Below are 26053 nucleotides of genomic sequence, written 5' to 3'. Positions count from 1 at the left end.
TGCCGACCTTGAAGAGACTTTTGACTTGTAGCTCAGTGAAAGGTAGTCCTAAAGAGTACCGACTCAGTCGGAGTGGCTGTATTTCATTTGTAAAAACATTTAAAAACCATGCATCTTGGCCTTTCCCATAAAAAACAAAATAAAATACACTAACGTTTTTGTTTGTAATCTGACCAAAAAAAAAAGTGAAAACGTCGAGTACATTTAGAGCGTGGTAAAGACTGTGTTTATTGCAAAGATGGGTCAGAAACTAAAAAGTTGGAAAACTCAGGTCTTGACCAATACTCCTTTTCTTTTGATGCTGCTTTCTTGTTCCTATATTTCCATACTTTAATGTTTCGCTTCAAGTCAATCAAGTCTAACTTCTAAATCACTCAACTATAAAAAAGGGCACTGTGTTATCTAAATAACCAATACTCAATTTAAAAAGTTATTTTACTTTTTTTTCTCTACAGACATGATAGAAAAGAAATTAAAACAAGTGCAGAACTACTGAAGCACAAAACATTTATTATAACTTTTTCTTATGAAGTCAGAGATTGCATATGGAAAAGAGCCCAGATTTAATTAAAAAATTTACAGAAATAAATTGGATTTACTTTCGTCATTGTTTTCAGGCATCAAACAAGCCAGTGTGTGCAATCCTAACTTTCCCACCAAGAAAGTGGTGGGAATTATTTCAGCTTCTTTTTAAAGCTGAAATAATTCCTTTATTCTTCTTTTACTGCATGTTGATACAGTCCATGGGTCACTTCATCAGTAGAGTCACCTCCAGTTCCTGCCTGTCGCTAAAGAACTGAGCCTTGCCCTCTTGATTCTGGATGGGATGGGGCAGATGGAGACCCAGTTTACTAAAAAGAAAAAAGAAAGGAGCGACAAATGAAAGCAGTGATGTGAGAAGGAGAGAGATGTTAAGTGGTTGAGGAGGATGTTAAGAGCTGGTTGGAACTGCACTCGAAGCTCAGATCAAGATCTGAAACACTGATTAAAGTAAAATGTCTGAAGATCCGAGATGTGAGTGTGAGCAGCAGCTTCTCCTTATGACATCAAAAATAAAAGACAAGATTTCCGAAACCTCTCTTACTACTTTGGAGTCCGCAGATCCAGGTACTTCTCCTTCAAATCCAAGAAGACATCTTTTGCTTTTGTGTCGGGTAGTTTTATTTTAACCTAAGGGTAGGAAAAAATATTAATATTGCTCTAATATCCTAAATAGTCTGAGTTCATACCAATAATCATTTCAAAAGTATAAACAAATCTTTTGAGAAAATATCTACAAACATGTGTTAGCTATATTTTCTATGAATGTTTGGCATAACTCTGTAAGTGAAGACATAAGGAAGGAAAGAAAAGTAAGAAATGAAACAAAGAAGGAAGGACTGAAGGGAGGATGCATAGACAATGGTATTGGAAATTAAGTCTAGAAATACAAATATTTTTCCATACTCTTCATTTCTTAGGCCATATATCTAGACCTGGAAAACACTTCAGTCATGTTCCATACTTTCCCAAACTGTGTAAGATTTCTGTTCCTATATTAGACATGCACTTTATAATGGATTTCAGTTTTTATCCCAGTAAAGGACAGCTTGGATGCAGTTTTTGCTAGGATTTACATTTCAGGTGCCATGCAATAAAACTCTGAGTTTTATTTTGACTTTCTCTATTCTTTAGTTGTGTTGATAGAGGAGAAAAAGAAAAGTAAGGAAAGTGTGGGTTAATTACAAGCTGTATCATCATCACACTATTGAACAATAAAATCACAATGTCAGATTTTCCAAATAAAATGCAGCTCCTGATGCCTAGCCTTTAACATTTTAAACTTACTTTTAAACTGCATTTGGTTTTGTGTTTATCTTTGTCTTTATTCAAATGCTTGCAGATGTTATCCAATATGAAAAAGTTTATTAATTTCAATGAACAACTTGCTTGATGCTTAATGCATTACCAGCATGGCTTCACAGCACATTGAAGATGGATCCTTCTGGCTTAATCCCAGGAACAAATCCTCTGTTCCAACACTCTGCTTCAGGATAATTTCATACCTATAACAAGCCATATTAGAATGCACATGAAAATTGCACATTATCATAGTATGAGGAAACTGACCTCACTTATTTACTTTTCTGGTAAAGATTATTAAACTTTCAAATGAAAGCAACTTTTATTGATGTAAAATAATTTCATGCTGAAAATTTCAGGAAATCCAACTTTTAAATTTAGAATATTTGTCTGCCAAATGCATGAAGGGCAAACTGTTAAAATCAGCATATGTGTAACTGTTGAGGCATTTGTACAATCTCTTTTTGAATACCGTCTATCCTTGAAAATACAATTTTTTGAATCAATTTTGTTGTACAGTTTGGATTCTTATCCTACAAAGAGACACAGGACAAACAACTAGACACACTTGCAGTCATACCAAAGGGCAATTTTAGAGTAACCAATTAACCTAACAGTCATCTTTTTAGACTGTGGGTGAAAACAAACACATGCACAAGGAGAAGAGATTAAAACCTAGGATTTTCTTGCAAGGCAGCACCACTACAGGTTTTTTCCTCAGTCTTACTCAGGTTGCGGTCTCGGATCAGCCAGATCATCATACTGAGAGCCCTCAGCCACCTCCTCCTCACTCCAGATATCCTTACTGGTTTTCTTTGTGTAGGCAGTAGACACTAAATCAGCAGAAAGTCAGTTTGAGCTTTTAACATGTTCTTGTTCAAAATAAATTTAACCAAGATAAACAAGTGCACATACCTTCTTTTTCTTTTTTAGGAGGGGGACCAATATGTCCAGGACCAAGCTGTCCATAAGCTGTTTCATTTTGCTGAAATAAACCCAATTTAGTTAATCAACTCTACTGCACCCAGACATAACCTTAATGGAATAATTACATTTAAAAAACAACCTATTTTAAATAAACGTTCTCATACTGTTTATTTGTGTTCGTGAGTAATCTTACTTTACAGTCTTCATCCTCATCTTCCTCCTGCTGAGTGGATAACAGCGCAGACAAAGCCTGCAAGTTTTGGTAAGACGATACTCCGAGACATTCCATAACAACAAATAAGAGAAGAAGAAAAAGCTGACTTAAAACTGCAACTGCTGCATATAATACGCTTGTACTTCGGTTTTAAGCTAATTACCGTTGCTTAAAAACGAACGATAAAATTACTTATAGCCTTATGAAGCTAAAAAAATAATTTAAAAAAAACAGCTGATTAGCATGCTAACTAGAGTTCGAACCGTTGGTGTTGTGGTTTTCTGTCTCCATGGAGACTGGCTGCCATGGTAACTAGAGACGTTGACCTGAAAAGTAAAAAAAAATGCCTGAGTAAAAGTCCTATTTTAAAAGTTATGTGTAAAATCTTAAATTTTAAGGATATGTACCTTAAATATTTATGCTTAATTTAATCACCGTTCTAAAACATAAACAGTTACATATTAGTAACTAAACATACATATTAAAGCAATGGACATGTATAGTTTTTAAAATCTCATTTCATGAACCACCTTGATGTCACATTTAATATCAAAAGAACACTACTGGTCTTTTTAAGGTTATTTTATTTAGTGTTTTACACCCATATACATGTAATTTTCTACTTTAGATTTTTTTAAATATTTAAACGTAGCTTTGATATTATATATACACTGATAGTAACAGGTAACATTTTTCCCGTTTTTATTCAAATATTTAAATGCTATGCTTTGTTAATTTGGTCATATTCACGCAATTAGCAGTGTCCCTTTCAATACGATTTGAATTAATCCATACATTTAATTACATAAACTAATTGTGGGAGAGGGAGAATGTCTGAACATATAGAATACATATAAATATGTTTATAACAGCATTGTCACATTTTTGACGGGTTTTTCTGTTTGGGGAAAAAAATAATAGATGCGGCGCCAGTCAGTCTTGTCCCTCGGCGGATTCCGTAGCCAGTGCATATGGCCCTCAAGGTTCATGTTGAAGGTGACAGGTAGAGTCATGCCGGGAGCCTCGAGTTTCCTGCCTTTCACCGTTTTCGCGGCTAATGATGCCGGTAACGGAGAAAAAGAAGAGACATCCTCGATAAACCTGGACGAGCTGTCGCTCTACACAACTCCTCCTCCTTCTCAAACTCTCTGGCATGAGGAGTCTGAAGCAAGTCAACTGGAGGAGAAAGTCGCCACCGTCAGGAAGTTAGCTGAGCCGTACGCTACTTGGTGCCAGTCAACGTACGCTCAAATTAAACCCAAAGTTCAGGAGGTCGTCCAGTTGGGAAATGACACGTACGTCTATCTACAGAAACCTCCTAAAGACTTCTATCCCCGGGCAGGAGTCATCGGTTTAGCCGGAGTCGTCGGACTTTTTCTGGCCAGAGGATCCAGGATTAAGAAAGTCCTTTACCCAACGGGCCTTATGACCCTGGGCGCCTCCCTTTACTACCCGGAGCAGGCGGCGGCCATCGCCAATTCTACCGGAGATTCCGTGTACGACACCGCGGTCCAGAGCTACGCTGCTGTGGAGAAGTACCTGAAGTCTCAAGTCAAAGATAAAAAGAGTAACGAAAAGTAAAGACTGGGGATCAAACAGCGCCTTCATTCCCTGATCTTCCTGGATGGAGTTTTTGAAATGTGACTCTAATGCTCTTTGCACTAAGCTTGAATTGCAACTCAGGATTTCCAGCTTTAAAAATGTACCTCTGCCTCTGATGTAAATGTATATTTATGTAGAAAATAAGACCTGCTTGGCTTACATTAAAATTCAGGGTTTGACACATCTGTTTTGATGGCTGGTATGAAGAATAATTTTACAAGAAACGCTTCTTTAGTCCAATTAAATATAAATACATGAACTCAATGAGAATATTCTGTTTTCAGACAGTAAAGTTAATGTATTACATCAGAATTAACCAGTGGTAAACTGATTCTGGTAGATTTTTTTTAACTTGGCCATTAGTTTGCGAATACTATACAGCTATTCATTCAGTTATTAATTCAAAAACAATCTGGACTGCTCACATTTAGCCTATAAGACTCAAGATACATTATATCAGTAAGGTGTTTAAAGACTTGATATTTAATACATTATTCTGTGATTGTTTATTATAGTCCCAAAAGTAAATTAAATGCAACTCATTTCATAAAAGTATCTTCAATATGTCAGGAAGGATCTCCAGTAGCAGTCAGTATTGCAACAAATCTGAACAGGCCACTGACTGAAGATGTTTCTGTATGATAGTCTAATAGCTCTCATAAAAGTTAACAGGAAGGAAAAATCAAACTAAAGTCCTCTGAAAGAAAAAAATCAGAAGTAATGTAATGGAGCTACTTTGACATGCTGCCACTGTAAGCAGTATTATTCTGGAAACTGCAACTAAAAATGACTAAATTAAATTAATTGAATTTAAAACAAGGGTCCACAAGTGTCAGAACTGCATAGTTTCCTAGACTCAATTTTCCAAAGTTCCTATTCATCTTCAACCAATTTTACATGTAATACAAAAGTTCACTTTGAGTTTAGTGTAAATAAAACAAATACTTACATACGGTACTCCATTTTAATCTATGGTATCAAAATCTGAAACATGCTCTTAAATTTGTCATTTTTAAAATCATTAAATAAAAGTAAATCTGAAAAAGTTGGATCAGTTTTGATGACAGAAGTAGTTGCATCAAGCTAATTTTGAATCCAAGAACAACGTTCGAGTGACTGTAAATGATGAAAAGCATTATTACATTAGGAATACAATAGTTCGTAGAACCTGCATTACTTACAGAAGTAGCATCTTTAAAGAAATCAAATCCGCTACATGACTGTTGAATGTTTTTATTCATCTTAGCCAAAACAAAAGGAAAGAATGCAAAAAATTAAATATGACTTGAAATAATCTCCTCAGAGAAGCACCAGCTTCTCGTTCAGAGCAATCTGTGCTTGGGTCAGGTTAGACAGGTAGGTCACCATCAACAGGTCCTGCAAACAGAAATTATTTACAGCTTTGTATCACAACCATGAAGGATTTTACTTCAACATGACGTCGTACGTAAAATGTAAACAATCGATTTTAATATTTTTAGACGAGCGCTTACGTTGATGTTGGAGTTGAGCATGTTCTCAAAGTCCTCGGCTGTGATGGTCGGCACTTTGTTGACCAGATCCATGAGGAAGCGACCCACGCTGTTATCAGCCGTCACCTTTCCAGACTGGGACACACACACATACACACACACATTATGATCAGGGTTTAAATCTATCGTAGAGACCGGATCAGAACCAGGCTTTCCTGCTCACCAGCACATCCTCGATGTACGCCAGCACAGTGGTCAGCATGTCCTGTATCCTGGACGCAGCGCTCCCCACCTGGGACAGGTCAGAGGTCAGCCCCTTGGTGCGGCTGGGAGTCACACGAGTTCTCTGCAGAAGATCCACTACAACATGGAGATGAAGTCGGAACATTTACACACAGGAGTGTTGGAATTCATTTGAATTTGCTCATTTCTTGACTTTAAAGGAGCAGTGTTAAATGTTTTCCAGGCATATGGTGGTATTTTGTGGCACAATCATGTTAACAAGTCACGTATGTTAACTTCAATTGTGTAAAAATGCTCTATATATCAAATAAGGCTTGAAAGAAATGACTTTGTAATTTAACGTCTTGAAATCGAATGGTTTCCATGGAGATGCAAGGTTTTCTCAAACATGCATGAAGGAGTCAAGGCAACACTCCAGGTGTGTTTTTGATGAGGGAAATGAAATATATAATAAAGTGATGTAAACAAATAAAATAAATAAAGCTGATTTTGCATCATTTTACATAATACTGCCCCTTTAATTCTAACCCTAACTCTTCCAAATCCAACACGTGACCCTTGACAAGAACCTTTTTGTGAAGAATTATCCGCCTGCCTTTTGAGTCGGTAGAATGAACTGTCATGGAGTCTAACTTTTGAACATATTTGGTTTTTTTTGTTGTTGTTGTTAAACTGAAACTGAAAGGTTTAACTACATTTTTCTTATTGCAGATTTGTTTATTTTACATTTGAATTTATTAGTTTTGCTTTTGACTTAAATACAATCCTTTTTTCCCCCTTTAAAACTATTCTGTATGGTCAAAAGCCTCCTGTGTGGCGTTAGGCTCCTACCAGAAACTAGACTTTGAAATAAAACTGTCCAGCCAAACTGAGAAACCCAGTAAAGTGCTTACCGCCTATCCTCTCAGTGTCATAGTAGATGTATTTGACAGTCAGCGGGGTGAACATAACACCAACCGTCTTTCCTGGCACACCCATCTGGGCACTGAAGGAGACACACAAACACATCCAGAAGGTCACCATCAGCCTGGAGCTGCGCACACACACACACACACGCACACACACACACACACACACACACACAAATAGAGCAGCTCACCTGACGTAGGCGCGAATGTTCATTTTGCCGCTCTGCAGCGCCGTGTCCACAGTCAGGTGAATGGGGTTGGTGGCTTCGCGGCTGTAATACTCGTGGATGAGCACGGAGTGTTCAGTGATATCGAAGCCTGTGGCATACCTGAGGAGAGAAGGCGATATGCTGGAACCTTTTCCACTGTGGGTTGGACCTATTGTGCTTCCTTGAACAGGTTATGACGGGTCTCTGGGCTAAACAACATGTCCTTTAGATTTTTTTTTGCACAAACTCATTCTTAGAAAACAAGATTTTAGTCTGGTCAGTTTTGCCTATTTAGGCTCTTTTTTCATTTTAAATCCAAATAAGCTGCTGGCCACGCAACCCAAATCACGTTTACTTGCACATTAAAATGGCTGCAAACAGATAAGCAATTATACAACCTTTCATTCTTGAAAAGCATTAGTAGAGCCTACTGCACAAGAAACAAGAATACAGAAAGTGGTTTCTGGATGCTAAGTCAACAACAAAACACTTATCTTTTCCAGCAGCCATTGTACAGCGCAAACAGCAGTAAAGCCAGTTGACCAAACATGCTGGAGCTTCATTGGGGTTGCTAGATGAGGGGCAGTGCCAGCTGATTTGCTTTACATTCTGATTGTTTTTGAAATGGCTCATTTTCCAGACACCAAAAACCATTAACTTATTGTCAGAAACCGGTTAGGTAGAAGTACGAAAACGAGCAAAATATGAATACGTCTCCGTTAAAGCAAACTGACTCACCATCCGATGATGACTTCTGTGGGCGACACCCTCTTGTGAAGTTCATACATGTTCTTGGCGAACTCCATGTCCACAGCAACCTGCAGACATCCACAGAAGTTTACAAAAGTTATTTATTTTTACTTTATTTATATAGGTCAGCCCTTTGTGAGTGATCTGAGCTCAGGCTGAACGCCTGGACTTTCCAACACTCACTCCAGGCTCCAGATCAAACAGCAGAACAGGCTCCTGCTGCTTGATGTGAAGATAAAAGTGTGCTGCAGCTCTGCTGGTTGCTTCAGAAACAGAAAACAGTTTGAGAAGCTTTCAGAGCTCATAGGAGGGAAAAGTTACTCTGCACATGCACAGAGAAGTAGGACAGGTTTTTAACCTTTTATGTGGAAATAACAAATGTCAATCTAAAACACATAAAACATAAACCATTTACTTTTATTCAAAACAGAGGAGCAACTATTAGACCTATTGCAGAAAAAATAATAAATACCAGTTACTGCAGTTATCACAACACTGCCTGTGGGACTTTATTAGCTGTACAGTTGATCTTTATCTGTTCACTGATTTTTCCGTGAAACTTGACTTCAAATTAATTATTCATGGAAAATTTGTCTATATTTGGATTTTTATCAAAGAGCTTATCTAAAATATCCAGGAACAAAATGCAGCTTGGGACGCTGAAATATTTAGGCATAATGCTACCGGACACACTGTCGGCTGGCTTTCACAAAGCAGAAAACGCATGAGCGCCTTTTATTTTCCTCTTTAGAGCTGATTTAGCTGGATCTCCTGTAGTTTTTAAGTGCTTACTGAGTGTTGTGTCTCTGTGCCAGTTTGCTCTGTAATAAGAGATAAACCCAGCTGATTAATTAGTCAGGCTGTCTGCTCCGGTCGCCAACATGCAGTCAGCTTCTGGTGTATCAAAACCAGGATTACATCTAATCAGCTAGAATGTTAGGTGACACTCCTTCAGCATCCACACCTGTGTTTATCAAACAGAAAAACTGGACTCTCTTTTAAGCAAGGTTAAAGTGCATATCCTTTCCTTTATTTCAGCCAGCTGACCAGCAGTACACAGTTTTAAAACAACAGCTGAGAGGCTGGAAGCAACTAACATGTCCTTGTTATCCTTTTATTACATTATAAATATAGAGCGGAATGATTATTCAGCTCAACTGCCCTTAGATTTATCAGGTGTTCATTCTAAATTTTCGCTTAAAATGCGATGCTTGAAAATCAAAACACAACATTTATGTAGAATTTTTTTTTAAATAATTTTAAATGAGAAATGAGGTTGTTCCGCGTATTCATATGAATAGCACAATAGTGCTCTTTATAATACGAGTGTTAATGCATATAAACAGAAGATCACTTCCGTTTCTCTCATTGTTTATTCAGGTTCGATGTCACAACTTAGCGGAGTGATAGCAGCTTACCTCATCCTCAGACTCGTTGTGAGGAACGGAGAAGCAGTTGGTCACCTCTATAGAGTGTTTATCAATGGTACCTGAAAGAGGCGGACGTTGAAAACAAATTCATACTGAGTTTTTAACAAGAATGTGACTCCGCTGAAGCTCCAGATGTGTTTGCATTAGGCTGCACTGAGCGAGCATGTGTTAGCAGCTGAGCTAATGCTACACACGGCGTTTCCATCCATTTTATCCCGGTGTCACCCCAAAAGAAAGAGGACGTTTAACCCAGGACTTAACTTACCCAAAATGGTTCCGATGACCCGGCTCGCCCCCTCATTCCTTCGCTCGTAAGAGTCGGAGATTGAGGCGAGAACGACGGGATGGATTTTCACCACTGGCCCGAACACCGACATCTTGAAGAAAAAGGCTCTACCAACGCCTGCAGTGAGCGGATATGCTGCCGCCTACAGGCTGGCGGCCAAACTGTTAGCGATGTGCTGTTCGCAGCCGAGCCACGTCGACTGGTCGGTTCCTTTCACTGAACGAGGGGAGCCAACACACTTTATTCACGGTCACTTGATCTTATTTGGAGAGTTGCACGTTTAAAGATAATAAGGTAATACTTTATTTTATTTTATTTTATTTTATTTTATTTTATTTTATTTTATTTTATTTTATTTTATTTTATTTTATTTTATTTTATTTTATTTTATAATGCCCAGAAGAAGGGAAACAGGGAATCTGAGCAACTACCGTAGTTATACAATTTTTTGGTAGTAAATACTCAGCAAGTTCTCCCCCAGTTTGTCCGACAGATCTCTCAGTCCAGAAGAAGATCCAGAGGATCAAAGTGAATCTGGACTGAGACAGAGAAATGATTTGAGAGTCCCAGAGATCCTAGGAGCTGTCAGAGGCCTCATGCCTCTTCTTGGGTCTGGTCCGCCATACCAAACAGCTCCTGGCGAGGGATCGGACCAAGAGCAGCCCGATCTTTGCTCTTGGATTGGGCTGCTCTTGGTCCGATCCTTCGCCAGGAGCTGTTTGGTATGGTGGTACCTCTAGTACCACTAGAACTAGAGGTATAGACAGAGTTCCTGCTTAGAACTAGATATATACACAGAAGTCAGGGTTTCCCCAAGTGTTTTATCAGGCAGGTGGGTTAACAGGCTTTATTTGCCTTCCCACCAGGCTCTGTGCTAGTTATTTTAAATAGATATTTTTGTCCACCAGGGACAGTAAAGACGGATTAAGCTAAAGGTTGATAATTGAGGCATTGAACTTGCTGTGAGGCTTTATGAACCAGTTATTTCACCCGCTGTTATTTCTGAATAATGATATCTGATCGTTCATCTGGGACTTTTTGTAACTTGACATTTTTTAACCCAAACTCCCAGCAGGCTGCTGATGAATGACTTTAGTGACCCCTACCACCAGTTCAGCAGGTTTTCTGAAGGAAACTCTGCAGGGTTTCTGGGTGATGTTTCCTGATCCAGCTCCCCAATCTTGACTTGAAACATCCTGTAGGTACTTTGCTGTTGTTTGATATTTACAACTGTGTTTTTGAAACGTGACAATTTCATTTTGAGTAATTAAAAGGACTGACCTGAAACCTTCACCTGTCTTGTTGCCTTCCTGTCCTGTTGTCTTTCAACACAAGACAAACTTGTGGCCCTGAGCTACTGCCTTAATAAACTCTTGCTATCAGCAGCGAACATTCATACTTTATCCTCAGATTTGGTTTTCAGGATAATTTTCAGTTGGAGAAAATAACTGCACCTCTGGTTGACCTGTTGCAATAATTCATAAATCAATTGATCGAATGAGAAATTAAAACAAGCTAAATTTTTATTTGCACGATTTATCGTTTCTGTCTTTCCACCAAAAACTGGATGATAGTCTTCAGTCTGGTGATTTGGTCTCAAATAAACCTTTTTTTAAAGGAGATTTTTGTTTGTTATTTGTTTTATTAGCAGTTTCTGTTTTTAGATATTTTAAATGTCTGCCAGTTCCAATGTTAAATGTTCATTAAAATAAATAAATAATGATGCTATTGTCATTATATTAGTTGAAAATTGCAGAAAAACAATATTTATCGCAATGACTTTTGGAACAATTTATCATCCAACAAAACTTGATGTGAAAGTTACGTTTGTATTGGGAAGCTCTGAGCGTGTTCTGAGGCTACTAACCCCAAAAGTCATATTTTTCAACAACCTTCAAATTTTAAAAAAAATCATTTTTTGAGGGGCAGACAGCTGGAAATTGTATGAAGTGAAGATCCATTTTGGAGCTTTCGGCTGAGCCAAATAATTCGGATCTCAGAAAAGAGGCGGAATTCCCATCAGTGACGCAAATAGCAGATCGTAAATTTCAAGCTAACTTCATTAAATTCAATAATATCTCTGAGGGCACAACAGGTGCGCGTGCCAATATGGCCTTAATTAATGCCTTTTTAAAAAAAGATTAATGTAAGGGTGTAAAAAAAACACGCTTTAAAAAAACTTCCAACATCAACTCAGACCAAATTATAGAATAATAATAAATATAAAAATGCATTAAAAAAGACATTTCATAAAGGCGGCTGTTTTTATTTTATTTTATTATTTTATTTTTTCCGTGAACTCTGTAGATGCTGAGAGTCTAGCAGCCAGCAGGAGGAGGAAGAGGAGGAGGCGGACCGTCCCCCCGTGTTATGGTAAGGAGACTGAGGCAGGGTTGACAGGGGCTGGACTGATGACAGCATCCTCCTCCGCTCTGAGGCTCCAACACCTGACCGCCTCCATCAGAGCCGCACAGATCATGGAGCTGCCGGGTTATCCTGACCCATCCATTTCACACCATGCTCCGCAGACGCATCCGCGTAAATATTCAACTTCAGCTGCTTAATCTGTTCTGTCCCCCCCCCCAACTTGATCATTCACTGGCCTGCAGCTTTCGGATTTTCATTTAGTGCGTGACCGAGTCGAGTCGTGGTGCTTCTTGTTTTCCTGAAGAGAGAAAAAAAAAAGCAAAAGCTGACTGATCCTGCCTCGCTATTACAACCAAGGATCAGACATGGGTGTAATCGAATCACCAACGCCGGCCGGATTATGGAGCAGATTTTCCTTTTCCTCGTGATACAACAGTCAGCTCCATCCAGGTGAGAAGTTGCGACGCGGAGCAGGTAGGATGTCGGATGTTTGTGATATTAATCCGAAACCTTTTGGTTTCTGAGTCAGAGGGACTCTGGAACAGAGGCTATTTCTGACCCATCCATCAGCAGGATAGTGCGTCATCTTGACTGCCACTCTCCGTCTCTCTCTCTCCCTCTCCGACTCTCTCTCCCTCTTTCTCCTGCGACCAGTTGCCTAAATGGAGGCACACCATGCAGGTCTGCTGGAAAATGACCTGGACTCCATTTTCCCGTGCAAATATTTCAGGGAACAGCATGCCTCGCTGTGCAGATTTCTCTCCTCTTTGGGACTTATGTAAGAAATCTCAGCAGGCATACGGTAGAAATAAACCACATTTAAAATAGCGCCATAAGTGCACTTGCACAATATACTCACACAGGCACGCAAGGACCACACACACACGCACACACACACACACACTGTTGTGTGCGTGTGTGCAACTGGCTTAATTAAAGAGCCTCCAGTGTGAATATGCACAGCTGCGCTCCTGGATCAGGTCGTCTCTCTAAACAGGGAACAGAATATCCTAAAACATCTGTATAATATCCTCCCACTTCCTGTTTTAGCTTCAGCTTCTTGTTTTCCAAAGGTGTTGAATTATAAAATGATGTCTTTGAACATTTTCACATCCTGTTGTAGGAGTAAATATCTTTGTACAAAATATTCATGTTTAAATTTGTGTTTGTTCAGTTTTTATGCATATATATTCCATATTTCTATCTTTGTGTGAATTCACTTGCTTTGCCGGTTTTCTCAGTCTTTGAGAAGTTTAACTTTAGTCTCAGAATATTTTACCCTAATCTCAATATCTTAACGTTTTTTCAATATTCTGACTTTTTTTTTCTCAGTTTTCAAGAAATTTGACAACTTCTGAGAAATGTTACTTTAATGTCATAATTCTGACTTAAATATCAGAATGTTACACCTTAATAACAGAATTCAGACTTTAATCTCTGTATTCTCACTTTTTTCATCCCAGAATTCTCAGAAATTTGACTTTAATCTGAGAATTTCTGAAAAATTTGACTCTCTCAGTATTTCAACATTTTTCTCAGAATCTCGGAGAAATTTGACTATAATCTCAGAATCTCTTATTCTCAGTTTTCTAACTTGTTTCTCAGTATTTGGACTTTTTTTCAGAGTTTTCAAGAAAGTTGACAATAATCTCAGAAATCAAACTTTAATTTAATAATCTCACTGTTTTCCCAAAATTGTAATTTTGACCTTCTGAGAAATGTTACTTTAATCTCATAATTTTGACTTTAATATCAGAATGTCAGACGTTATTTTCTGTATTCTGAGTTTTATTTACAGAATTCTGAGAAATTAGACTTTAATCTCAATATTCTGACTTTTTTTTCGGAATCCTGAGAAAAAGAAAGTCAGACTGGATTAGAATGGCCCAGTCAAAGTCTAGAAATAGATCCGGTTGATAATCTGGGCAAGACATGAAAACAGACATTCCTCTTCATCTCATCAGGTCTTGAGCTGCAAAGCAGGAAGATACTCATCCTACAGCTGCTAAATACAATTGCAAACCAAACCTTTCAGATTTTTAAGTAATTTTGAAAACCGTTCCCCATTTTCCTTTTACGTCCCAATTATGTGCTGCCACATAAAACCAAAATAACCCACGTTAAAGTTTGTGGTAGTGACAAAATGCGATTAATCGTAACTGATAGGCCTTTTACTAAGCACCTTCAAGGCAGCAAAGTGTGTTTATAGGAGCTTGATAGATGTTGATGTTGTGAAAAACAAGAAATAAAATCCTGATGTTGCTTAGCGAGAAAAATGAATCAATCACGATTTCATTTGGTCATCATGTTCTCTTCCTTCATTCCAGGCGTCAGTCAAGCAAACAAATGATCCAATCAATAACAGCTGGACACAGTCTGACATAGGGAGGATATCAATAACAGCCTAATACTCTATACACACACACGCACACACACACACACACACACACACACACACACACACACACACACACACGCACACACACACACACACACACACAAAGAGACGATGGCGCTGGAGAACTCCGTCTTCCCTTCCCGTCCCGACTCCCTGGCGCTTCCTGTGGAGGAGAAGACCGAAGGCGAGGAAGAGGAGGCGGCGACGAAGTCGAGCGCTTCCACTGGAGTCTTTAACGTATCCGAGGAGTTGGGCCACGTCGTCACCACGCAGACCATGCCCTCCCCTCCTCCACCGGCCAAGGTCAAAAGGTCGTTCCAGTCCAAGCTGGCAGAGCGGGAGGCCAACGCCAATCAGCACAGGAAGAAGACCCAGCCTGAGAAAGAGAGGGGGCGATTCGGCTGGGGTGAGTGACCTCTGTTGCCCTTCATTTTATTAATGTCAAACCTGTTTCTCAAGATGAATACTGTTTTTTTTATTATTATTATTATGAAGTATGGACGACTAAACAGTCTGCTTGGTGCAAAAACATCATGTTTGGCTCTTCTTCCATCTCTCTCACTGCAAAAACACAAAAACTCACCAAGTATTTGTGTTCAGTTTCTAGTGCAAATATTAAATACATTTTCAACAAGATATATGGGTATGTCTTGTTATAAGTGAAACAATCTGGTACATTTTTATCAAGATTAAGGAATTATTGACCTAAAACAAGCTCCCATGTCTTGCTGCAGCTATTTGTAAGTTTATTTTGCCTTAATTTAAGTGTAGTAAGAAACGACACCAAAAAAAATAGTTAGGAGTTTGTGTTTTTGCAGTGCTCTCTCCTCTAGAGCTGACTGCTCCTCCTCTTCCTCTCTTTATCTCACTTGCAGTCGTAGCAAATCTCTAATTTGGGCCATGCAGCACTTCTTCACCCCTCACTGATTTTGACACTTCTGCACATCTTTTGCCTCCAGTATTTACAGCAAGTCTTGACTAGAGAAAGGAAAAAGTCTAAACCTAAGAACGCTGTCAGTTATAGAACTGGAACAGTACTATAAGTATTTTCTTACTTTTATAACCTATGCTTTTAGTTATGTACGCCAAAATTGTCCAGTCAAAGGAAAATAAAATAAAAACTAAAATCATTTAAATAAAGTAGTCATTTCTTTGTTTGATTGGTTTGTTTTTGTGGGAAATGGATGTTACGCAATGTAGATCCAAAACTTTAAAAGGACTTTATTAAAAGAAGCAATTATTTTAATAATTGAACAAATTTATTCAGTTATATAAACAGAATTTGTGTCACTTTCTTTCCAAGTGGTTGCTATGTTTAATAAACTAATTAAAAGCTGGTTTGGGTTCTGTTCAATAAAGTGCAGCAAATATTCTGTCAGAGGGCCACAAAGGGCCCGTGAGCCACACTTTGGACATCCCTGCTTTAATCTTTGCTTCATGTGAGCCAGACTTTCTTTTAATGTCTTCACCAATAGCTCCCCTGATTTTCAGAAGGACTTTCTTCAGAAAAACTAGCAAACCCACTCAACAAACTAACTAAAACGAACAGAATCAGACAAAAAAATTCCTTCTAAATGAAATAAAACTAAACTTTAATGAAGAATCCAAAACTATTATAACCCAAATGAGTCAATCTGAGCAATTCCTCCTGTTCTCTCTCAATAATTTTTTTAAATAATAGAAACCTTTAATCTGATGTATATCTGCAAATATCGGTAAAATCAGCTGCAGCTCAGTGTTTTACGCTGTACTCTAGTTTGCATATAATAATCGCTAAGATGCTGTATTTACTTGTTATAATTCTTCATCCGAGGACTATCGTTTGAATCAAAAATCTATTCTTTTTGTCGTATTTTGATTTTTCCTCTTTTTTTCCCCTGTACTTCCACCTGTAAGAGGCAGCCTTGTGTGTAACAATAGTATTTGATGCAATAAAAGTCTTAGTGAGTCGTTTGATCATCGTTTAATCATGTGCTGTCAGCTCTTCAGTGCAGCTTTTCTTCTCATGGTGTTTGATGATGTTTGTCCTGTCACACTTCATCCGTTTTCTGCTCCTCACCTGTCTGTTTTCATCCGTTTTCCATTCTTCTCTCTCTGAGCATCATGTCCTCTGTCACCTGCTTTCATTCATCTCCTTCATTCATATGCCTCGTCTCATTTCAAGACGGAAATCCTCATTTTTAAGTCCTGAAATTCATTCAGAACTTCTGAGTTTTTGGAGATGATGGGATAAAACCTGAATGAATGTTTGCGCTCTGCCCCTTCTGTCAGCCCGGGCTCGGCGTAAGAGGCAGCGCTACGTCGAGAAGAACGGCCGTTGCAACGTGCAGCACGGCAACATGCGGGAGACGTACCGCTACCTGACCGACATCTTCACCACGCTGGTGGACCTCAACTGGCGCTGCTCGCTCTTTGTCTTCGTCATGGCCTACGCAGTCACGTGGCTCTTCTTTGGTGCCATTTGGTACCTCATAGCCTACTGTAGGTAAGGTTCATCAGCATTAATAAGGTTTATGCATCTGACACGCGTTCTGCAGATACGCAGAAGGTTATGAGATTAAATCTAAATAGTAGCATGAGTTGAGACTGCTGCATTTGTGGATTTTTTTCACGCAAAATACACAAAAGCGATCAAAAAAGAGTTTAAAAATTCACAGAATGAACAATGAATACACAGAACTCGTGTTTTTTAAATGTTGCCAAAACATAAATATTGTTCCTGACTGGTAGTCAGACTCAAATTAATAAAAATGTAGCTCATTACAGTTGATGTACTTCATTTCTTTCTCCGGATGCAACATATTAGAAATTCCTGGTCCGGTGAGCTGCTTCCTTTACTCCAGTTAAACCTTAACAGCCTTTCAGCCACAGCGTCATATTTTGCTGACGGGTAAAACAGTGGCATCAATCTTTTCACGAAGCTTTTAGCCAGCCGGTTAGCGTTCACATATTCCAAAACTATCAATTTAATCATCAAAAGGAGGCATTGCATTTTAGACATCTCTGCTTTGAAACCCCGCTAAGTAAAATGAAAAAAAAAAAAAAAAAAACAGATGACCATGCACATATAAACGTTGCTGTGTATTTCATCATGACAGGGCCTCTCTTCCCCAGATGTGTCTGCTGGAGCTAATTAGCTAACATGGTCTGCTAGAAAAAACGATGACCTTTGCTATCTGCTCCAGACTGCATTTAAGTGTTGCCAGAGCAATTTCTGTGATGCCTCAATTCTTTGGTCACCGGCACAGTTCGATAAAAGTCAAAGATTATATAAAGCGCCTCACACCACTTCCATTAATTAGCTGTGCCTCTCCCGCTGGAGCAGTGGTAATGAGCGACATTAACCCGTGTAGTGTGTGTTTGAAGGGAAGCTCTGCAGGCTCTTAGAGGGGTGAATTATGCCCCGTGATATACTGGGACGATGTGATGAAAAAGGTATTAGATTTTTGCCGAGTGAGGAAAAACTGACAGCCGAACATGTCAGGTTAATGACCAAGCATAAATCTGTGCCGGATTTATTCTGTCGAGTGAAAAGGAGAGCTGAGTTGCCATGTTTATACTTGTACCATAGGGTCTAAAAATAAATAACAATAAAAATAAAAAAAACTCTTCTCACTCTTCTTACTGTTTCCTTTGACACCCACTTTGTCGCCTCCTCTCCCCCCCCCCCCCCCCCTGCTATTTCTCACACATTCTCCTCGCTTCGCTCCCGAAGGGGGGATCTGGACCATCTGGAGGACGAGGCGTGGACGCCGTGCGTGAACAACGTCAACGGTTTCATATCAGCGTTCCTCTTCTCCATCGAGACGGAGACGACGATTGGCTACGGGCACAGAGTCATCACCGATCAGTGTCCGGTGGGCACCATGCTGCTGCTGCTGCAGGCCATACTGGGATCCATGGTCAATGCGTTCATGGTGAGCTGTGGGATATGACTTATTTAAGAAGAAAAATCTAATACTACAGCAGTGGAAACTAAATGTTTATCTTGCAGCAGCATTGGATAAATGTTTGTAATAATGAGGGGACAGAAATGGTAAAAACTGGAGATATTCATTTGGATGGTCATTTGTTAATTATTTCCAAAGTGGAAATACTCAGCTGTGTCCAATAAATGAGAAAACTGACATTAGTTGCTTAGCAACAGAGATAATAAGTACTGTTGCACCTGTATGCAGATCATCCTTAATACCTATTAAAGCAGAACGTAATAAAACTTCATCTCTATCTCATCACACTTTAAAGGGGACCTATTATACAAAATTTATGTTCTTCATGTTTCTGTGCTTCTAAAAACAGACCAAACGCTTACTTTTGGCAATAACTTAACAATTTTTGGTGCCGTTTCAAAAACCTCAGGAATGCAATGTCACAAATCAGAAGCCCCCAGTGAAGCCCAGCCTGTTACCTAGCAACCCAAGCTGAGCTCCAGCACATTTGGTCAGCTAGTTTTGCCGTTGTATGCACTGTACAATGGCTGCTGGAAAAGACAGCAACCTTTGACTTACCATCCAGGAACCACTTGTTGCGTTCTTCTTGGTTGTGCAGGAGGCTCTACTTTTGCTTTTCAAAAATATACGGTTGTATAATTGCGCATCTGTTAGCAGCTATTTTCACATTTGAGTGTAAACGTTGTCCCACCGACCAATTACAGCTCTGCAACTCAGGCAACAGTAGCTCAAATAACCATTTGTCATGACAAAGATGTGCAGAATATCACCAGATCACAAAAAATGATAAACCTTTAAGCAGACATGTGCCTCCTGTCAACTAAATACAGAAAACAGAAGCTAAAGTTCACACAACCTGGCCAAAACTGAAAAGTAACAGACTGAAAAAATGCTTTCTGATTTCATAAATCTCAATTTTAGCTTCAATTTTCAGACACTATAATCAGAAGTTGGTGTAAACATCAATACACTGCAAAAATAAATCTTACACAGTACTTTTGATCTTACAAGTAACCTATAAAATATAAAAAGTGTCTTGCTATATGTGAAATAATCTGCCAGAGAAGCTAGCACTTTTTCATCAACATTTGGGAATTATTTACTTAAAACAAGCTGATCTAAGGAAATGCACGTAAGAACCTTTGTAAAAAAACAAAACAAACAAACAAAAAATCATCTAATTTTGGCATTTACCAAATTCCTAACTGATCAAGAAAAGGGAAGATTCAATAAAGTCAAATGTCAAATTGGAGCTTTATTTAAGTATCTGCTTAGGGTCCAGTTTTTATCCTGCCTCTTGGAAGATTAGAATATCATTTAAAACACTGATTTGATGCTGGGCACATTCCTCTAAAACCGGGAACATTTTAATACTGCATGCGTTGATTTGATTTAAATGAGTTCTCGCAGCAGCATCAAGGCTAAATCATGTTTATGCATGTCTGCAAATTGAAAAAAAAAAAAGAAACATCTTCAGAGCTGATGGACACGTGGGATGTTTCCCTTGGCATCTTAAAAATATTTCAGTCTGAGGTTAATTCAAGTGTCACTACTGCTTTAAACACTGAAAGCTGGAAATAGGTCTATTGAGAAAAGCTCGGCTCTGTCTGTATTCAGCAGCTACAATGGAGATGCTGCAGCTGCACAGCATCACTGCACTGCTTAGCTGAAGAGTTAATTATAAATGCTGAATAACAAGCGTTGCTTTTCATTTTTCAACAATCCTCCGCTTTTCCAGCTGATGAAAATACCCTCAGGGTCCATTTTTTGTTCAACTTTTTTTGTTTTGTTTCGGATTCTGACCGCAGGCCGTTCTCGTTTCTTCCTGTTTCCCTTCTGTGTAGGTCGGCTGCATGTTCGTGAAGATCTCCCAGCCTAACAAACGAGCCGAGACGCTGGTGTTCTCCAAGCACGCCGTCATCTCTCTGAGAGACGACAAGCTCTGCCTGATGTTCAGGGTGGGCGACCTTCGGAGCTCTCACATCGTTGGGGCCAACATGAGGGCCAAACTAATCAAGTCCAAGCAGACACAAGAGGGTAAAACAAGAAATATAAACCACAAAATGGAAACATATTTGCAATAAATTGCTCTTTTGTTGGATCTTATTTGGATACTAGAAGATGTTTTTGTCTCCTCCAGGTGAGTTCATCCCTTTGGACCAAACAGACATCAGCGTGGGCTTTGAGACGGGCGATGACCGCCTCTTCCTCGTCTCTCCGCTGGTCATCTCGCATGAAATCGACGTGCACTCGGCCTTCTGGGACATGTCGCAGGCCCAGCTGGAGAAGGAGGACTTTGAGATTGTGGTCATCCTGGAAGGAATGGTGGAGGCCACCGGTGAGACGTGTTTGAAATTAATCTTCCCTTCACATAATGCATGTCTGCTTGGCATTAAAAAAATTCACAACTTTAAGATCATCCTATGCAAATGCTTTGTTTACACTGATGAAGATTCACTCAACATCCTGAATAATCAGAGTGGTTTTCTAAACAATTCAGCTGATCTAACCATTTGGTCAGGGGACATTCTTTGTCTTTAAAGAAACATGTCTCTTCTGTCAAGCCTTTTTATTTAAATCCTTCTCCCCATCAGAAGTACCTCATGAGTGTGTGTTATGTGTGCAGGGATGACGTGTCAGGCGCGGAGCTCCTACCTGGCGGAGGAGGTGCTGTGGGGTCACAGGTTCAGCCCCATGATGTCGCTGGCAGAGGGCTTCTTTGACATCGACTATGGAGCCTTTCATCACACGTTTGAGGTGGCTTCTCCTCAGAGATAACGTTGAAATTCTTAATTGTTTTCTGATTATTTTAAATCAATTTTACTTATATTTTGGCCTATTTTATAGAAAGTAGATAAAATGTTAGCTTTTGGTTGCCTCAACAGTTCTTTCAAGCAATTGAAAAACACAACATTCTGGTAAATAAAAACTCTCTCTCAGTTCTGTTCTTGCCCCCACCTACACACGATGCTAAATTCTCACACTCTCATGGGGCTACTGAATGGCATTCTGGGAAATGTAGGAACTCAAACCATTCTTTTTACACCTCAAGGTCATTAAATAGGAAGGGAATTTGAGTAAATGAAGTGCTATGATACCATTAGAGCGGCTGTTTTTCCTCAAAAACCTTGAAATAAAATTATTTTGTGTGTGTTTTTGTAACTTGTACAGATGAGAGGTTTAGTAAAGTAAAACTGAAAAAGGTTATGTGGTTCATAACCATAACTTAAAACAGTTCCTGGATCAGTTCTTCCTCTGGAAGTTTGGGTTGTTCTCAGATGAAGTGAGACTGGAGAGAAGCTGCATTGAATGGAGTCTGATGATGTGGTTTCACCATCTAATTAGGATGCCTGTTGCTCGCCTCCAGGGGAGGGTTTCCCTGGCAACCCCATTGCTAAAACTGTGGCAAGCAGTTAAATTCAAATTATGATATGATGGACAAGGTTTACACAAGGCTTTGTTCATATTTTCCAGTCCAAGTCATCCTTTTTTCAAATATGTTCATGTTACCTGTCAGTTTAAAGATTTCTTATTTGCACTTTGAGCTTTTAATCCAGTTTTATTCTTCTAATCTAAGTTTGGTTTTATTTTATGTCTCTAATGTTCAAACATTTTCATTTTTTTCTCATACATTTTGAATAGTTGCATCATATTAAAAGCAATTTTTACTGACTGAAAACCAATGGTGGGAAGTAACGAAGTACAAATACTTCGTTACTGTACTTAAGTACAATTTTCGTGTATCTGTACTTTACTTAAGTAGATTTAATAATGGATACTTTCTACTTTTACTCCACTACATTTTACAGTAAGTATCTGTACTTTCTACTTCACTACATTTCTACAAAACTGTCGCGTTACTCGTTACATCCAAGTCGCRTTGMKCTTTTTTCCGTTAAAATGTGAAGTTCAGGGACTTAAGGTGGCGCCGTAAAATCCAAGCAATAACGTGACTTAGTGTCTGTTGTCACCCATCGGCTCCACCTTTACTCGCACGCGGAGCTCCAAGACATGCAGTGGTTTCCTCTGAGCGGGAGGAGACGTCTGTAATGTCAGTAATATAATAGCACTGCATAAATCATAGATATGGCGACATGTAAAATCGGATCTTTACTGATTAAATTTATTTCAGCTCTAAGTATTTAATATCTAGATTTTTATGGGAATGTGGATCTTTTAGATCAATTTGAGAAGCAATTTTGATAGGTAAGTTATTTTTTTGTGTGTCACATACCGCGGGGTGCTGGTCTTGACGTGGTCTTGACTACAGCTCTGCTACGTGGTGTCCTCCCCCACCCACCTTCTTTCCGTCCCCTTTCTGTTGGATTTCTTTAAAAATAAATGCCACTAGTGGTAAAAAAAAAAGTGAAGTTCACGTTATGTTAGGACAGGAGACAAGATGTTTTCATCCCTGAAATTATGATGCATAGAATCACATATCTAAGTCTAAATTATGTTACATAGTAAACACAATAAAAACATGCTTTATCTGTGGCATTGTTCATTAAAACGGCACATTTCTAATGTAATAAAATTGAATACGATCGGTTCACTTAATGATATTAGCAATTTGGTAATCCATTCAGAAAGTACTTTTACTTTTAATACTTTTTAAAAGCCAGTACTTTTTTACTTTTACTTAAGTACAAATGTTAATGTGGTAGTTTTACTTTTACTTGAGTACATTTTTGTCTGTGTATTTGTATTTTTACTTAAGTACATTTTTTGAGTACTTTCTCCACCACTGCTGAAAACGCAGCTTAGGAAGGGTTTCCAGAAATGACACTCGCAGAAATCTTCTTTTTTTTTTTTTTTACATAATTTTGTTACCAGACAAGCTGAAAAAGGACAAACATTTTGGCACTACGGGTTTCACTGGAGTTAGAAACTACAACCTCTTGCCTGCAAATAGTGGGCAATTCTGCTGGCCACGCCCACCAACTCAACGCTTACACTCAAAATGGCTGCAAATGGATGTGCAATTACACAACCATACATCTTTGAAAAGCATTAGTAGAGCATACTGCACAACCAACAAGTTTCTGAATGGTAATTTAATTCAAAAATACTTTTTTGGTCCTGTAGAGAAACTAAATAAATAAATTATTATTATTATTATTTTAATAAGTTAATAACAAAACACCTGTTTTTTCAGCGGTAAAACTAGCTGAGCAGTTGTGCTGGAACTTAGCCTGGGTTGCTAGGTGACGGACTGGAATTCACTGGGGTTGCTAGGTAACGTGATTGCTTGGCTAGGGTTGCTAGGTGAGGGGCTGAAACCTTTGACGTTACATTCCAGAGGGTTTTGAAACGGCTCATTTTTCAGATCCCAAAAACAATTACCTTCAAAATCCAAATCAGTCTTTATTGTCACTGTACAAAAAACACAACAAAATTCGTTCCAGTACGGCCCATTCAAAGAACAAAAAAGAACATATGAACAACATAAGACACGGGCAGACAGGTGCCTGGGGCTGCAACTATTATGGGAGTTAGATGAGAACAAATAACAACATGAGGGTAGATGAAAACTGTTTTTTGGCAAATTTATTGGGCTGCTTTTAGAAGCAGTAGAAACCCAAATGGAAGTACAAAAAGGTCCGATTTAACTAACTTATCTTCCCTTACACCCACGAAGGTGGACACGCCCTCCTGCTCGGCACGGGAGCTGGCGTTGGCGGCGGCCAGACTCGACGCTCACCTCTACTGGTCCATCTCCAGCAGGCTGGACGAAGAGCCCACGCTGGCCGAACAAGCCGCCAAGCAACCAGACGGCGGCTCGGCCCACAGCAAGGCGGGGGAACCCATCTTCACCGTCGGGGAGATGACGGACATCCAGGAGCAATCAGCTTTGGGCGAGTTGAACGGCAGCGTCACCACCGATCAATCGGAAACAGAGGCCTAGAACAGAGAATGTTTACAAAGAACCTTCAGTATATCGCCACATCATCATAGTTGTGTGTTAAAGACTCTTTTAAGGCAGATGAGTAGTTTCAACGCACCCACAGATCCCACGGTAAACGCCACAATCTTGTGTTACCTTATAAAAAAATATTTTTTAATATTTGTCTTTAATTTGTTATAAGTGTACTCAATGTGCATATCTGATTTTGTTGTATTTGCTTTGATCACCCTTGCCTATATCTACTTTAAAATGACAATACTATGCTTCAGGTGGGTTTAACAGCAGTCCATCCTGTGGACAGAAAGAATGTTGCACAGACAGTAATTCGTTTTTTTTGTTTTGTTTTTCCTTTTCACCCAACTGATGGTTGTTTCACATGAAAAGTTAAGTATGTTGATTATTACCATTTAAAATAGATACAGCGCATAGATGCTTTACTCTAAGCTGCAGTTTTAGAAAATATACAAATACAAACAAACTTTTCTAGATGCACAGATTAAGAATTACTGTAAATCATTTAGAAATCTTACACAGTTAATTACACATTTTTTCTTTTTTATTTGGATAGAAACTTTCATTTGGTGCTAGTAAGTTATCTACGATCACTTTTGTTGAACAAAAACATATATAGGTGGACATTAATGCTGTATTTTATGCCCTGATATAAACAAAAGGGTGACATTATTTAACAATACTTCTTGACATTTATATCTTTACTCACATTATTGTAAACAGAGAATATGAAGCCTTTTAGAAAAAGGTCAACATGATGCTGCTTCACAAGGTTATTGCTTTGGTAACAATATATCATGCAGTCCAGACTTTCCCAGAATTTACAGGTTATTTTCTAAAAAGTACAAGTTATTTTTATGAAACTTACAGGCTGATTTACCTTTCACTTGCTGGAACTTGACCTGCTTTAAGTTTAACCGAAGCCCGCAAGGTCCAAAAACGTTTCAGGGAAGTCTTCTGTTGGTTCCAAAAAGCAAATATAAAATTCCTGAAAAATTCATCTGTATATTTTACAAAATAAACCCATAAATTCCCAAAACTGAGAAAAACAACCTGGATTTTTTTTAATGGAGTAATTGATAGTAATTTGCAACATTCACTGAGGTCAAACATAAAGTTAACAAGAAAATTCCAGAAACTAATCTTTGATAACCAGGAAATTGCTCTTTAAGTCTTTAAAGATAGGTAGCTTGTAAATTACAGAAAAATAACCTGGATATTAAGTAAAATTAACCCAGAAAAGTAATGTATGAATGCATTAAAGAAGCTTGTATAATCTGGAGTACTCTAGAAATTGCTGGAAAGTATTTCTGAAAGTCTTCTTCAAATTTCTATTAACTTCTAATTAAAATCTTCTTCAAATTTTTATTCTGCATGGCTTTTCCAAAAGCCCGGAAGAATATTGGGCTGTATTTTGTATTGCTGCCATTATATTTCTTTGATTTTGTTGGTTTCAGCCATGTATAATCTAAAAGCACAACAATGCCCTGCTCAGTTCTGCCCAAATTCCTGCTTCTGCTGCTGTATATATATATATA

At 38.7% G+C, this 26053-nt stretch overlaps 4 protein-coding genes across 8 annotated transcripts; 2 read left to right on the top strand and 2 right to left on the bottom strand.

Moving 5' to 3' along the window:
• Positions 1-490: 490 nt before the first annotated feature.
• dnaaf6 (dynein axonemal assembly factor 6) lies at positions 491-3233 on the bottom strand. 2 transcript variants are annotated; one of them, XM_008433952.2, is made up of 6 exons: positions 2963-3229; positions 2758-2827; positions 2570-2675; positions 1949-2045; positions 1085-1170; positions 491-851 (listed from the first exon to the last, which is right to left on the bottom strand). In XM_008433952.2, exons 1-6 carry the CDS (start codon positions 3056-3058, stop codon positions 749-751), a joined length of 558 nt encoding a protein of 185 aa, XP_008432174.2. In that variant the 5' UTR covers positions 3059-3229; the 3' UTR covers positions 491-748. The 2 variants fall into 2 exon arrangements, with proteins under 2 accessions (XP_008432174.2, XP_017165527.1); XM_017310038.1 differs by having other exon boundaries at positions 759-851; positions 1076-1170; positions 2963-3233.
• Positions 2943-4768, top strand: LOC103479492 (MICOS complex subunit MIC26-like). The gene is made up of 2 exons (XM_008433953.1): positions 2943-3031; positions 3905-4768. The coding sequence occupies exon 2, from the start codon at positions 3905-3907 to the stop codon at positions 4562-4564; it is 660 nt and encodes a 219-aa protein (XP_008432175.1). The 5' UTR covers positions 2943-3031; the 3' UTR covers positions 4565-4768.
• kcnj9 (potassium inwardly rectifying channel subfamily J member 9) lies at positions 3016-24660 on the top strand. Of its 4 annotated transcripts, none has more exons than XM_008433955.2 (9): positions 3016-3031; positions 12191-12700; positions 14578-15054; positions 16920-17133; positions 18364-18565; positions 20443-20635; positions 20739-20936; positions 21225-21355; positions 24237-24503. In XM_008433955.2, the coding sequence occupies exons 3-9, from the start codon at positions 14760-14762 to the stop codon at positions 24501-24503; spliced, it is 1500 nt and encodes a 499-aa protein (XP_008432177.1). In that variant the 5' UTR covers positions 3016-3031; positions 12191-12700; positions 14578-14759. The 4 variants fall into 4 exon arrangements, with proteins under 4 accessions (XP_008432177.1, XP_017165524.1, XP_017165525.1 ...); XM_017310035.1 differs by lacking the exon at positions 3016-3031 and adding an exon at positions 10964-11081 and having other exon boundaries at positions 12191-12724; XM_017310036.1 differs by lacking the exon at positions 3016-3031 and adding an exon at positions 10965-11081 and having other exon boundaries at positions 24237-24660.
• eif3f (eukaryotic translation initiation factor 3, subunit F) lies at positions 5803-10004 on the bottom strand. The gene is made up of 8 exons (XM_008433954.2): positions 9863-10004; positions 9586-9656; positions 8156-8235; positions 7400-7537; positions 7194-7285; positions 6281-6417; positions 6079-6192; positions 5803-5962 (listed from the first exon to the last, which is right to left on the bottom strand). The coding sequence occupies exons 1-8, from the start codon at positions 9972-9974 to the stop codon at positions 5885-5887; spliced, it is 822 nt and encodes a 273-aa protein (XP_008432176.1). The 5' UTR covers positions 9975-10004; the 3' UTR covers positions 5803-5884.
• Positions 24661-26053: the final 1393 nt, after the last annotated feature.

Source organism: Poecilia reticulata, linkage group LG17 (genome assembly GCF_000633615.1).
Source record: "Poecilia reticulata strain Guanapo linkage group LG17, Guppy_female_1.0+MT, whole genome shotgun sequence".
In the NCBI taxonomy this organism is placed as follows: Eukaryota; Metazoa; Chordata; class Actinopteri; order Cyprinodontiformes; family Poeciliidae; genus Poecilia; species Poecilia reticulata.
Note: the sequence above shows the minus strand (reverse complement) of the source record. Positions and strands in the feature narration are given on the sequence as shown.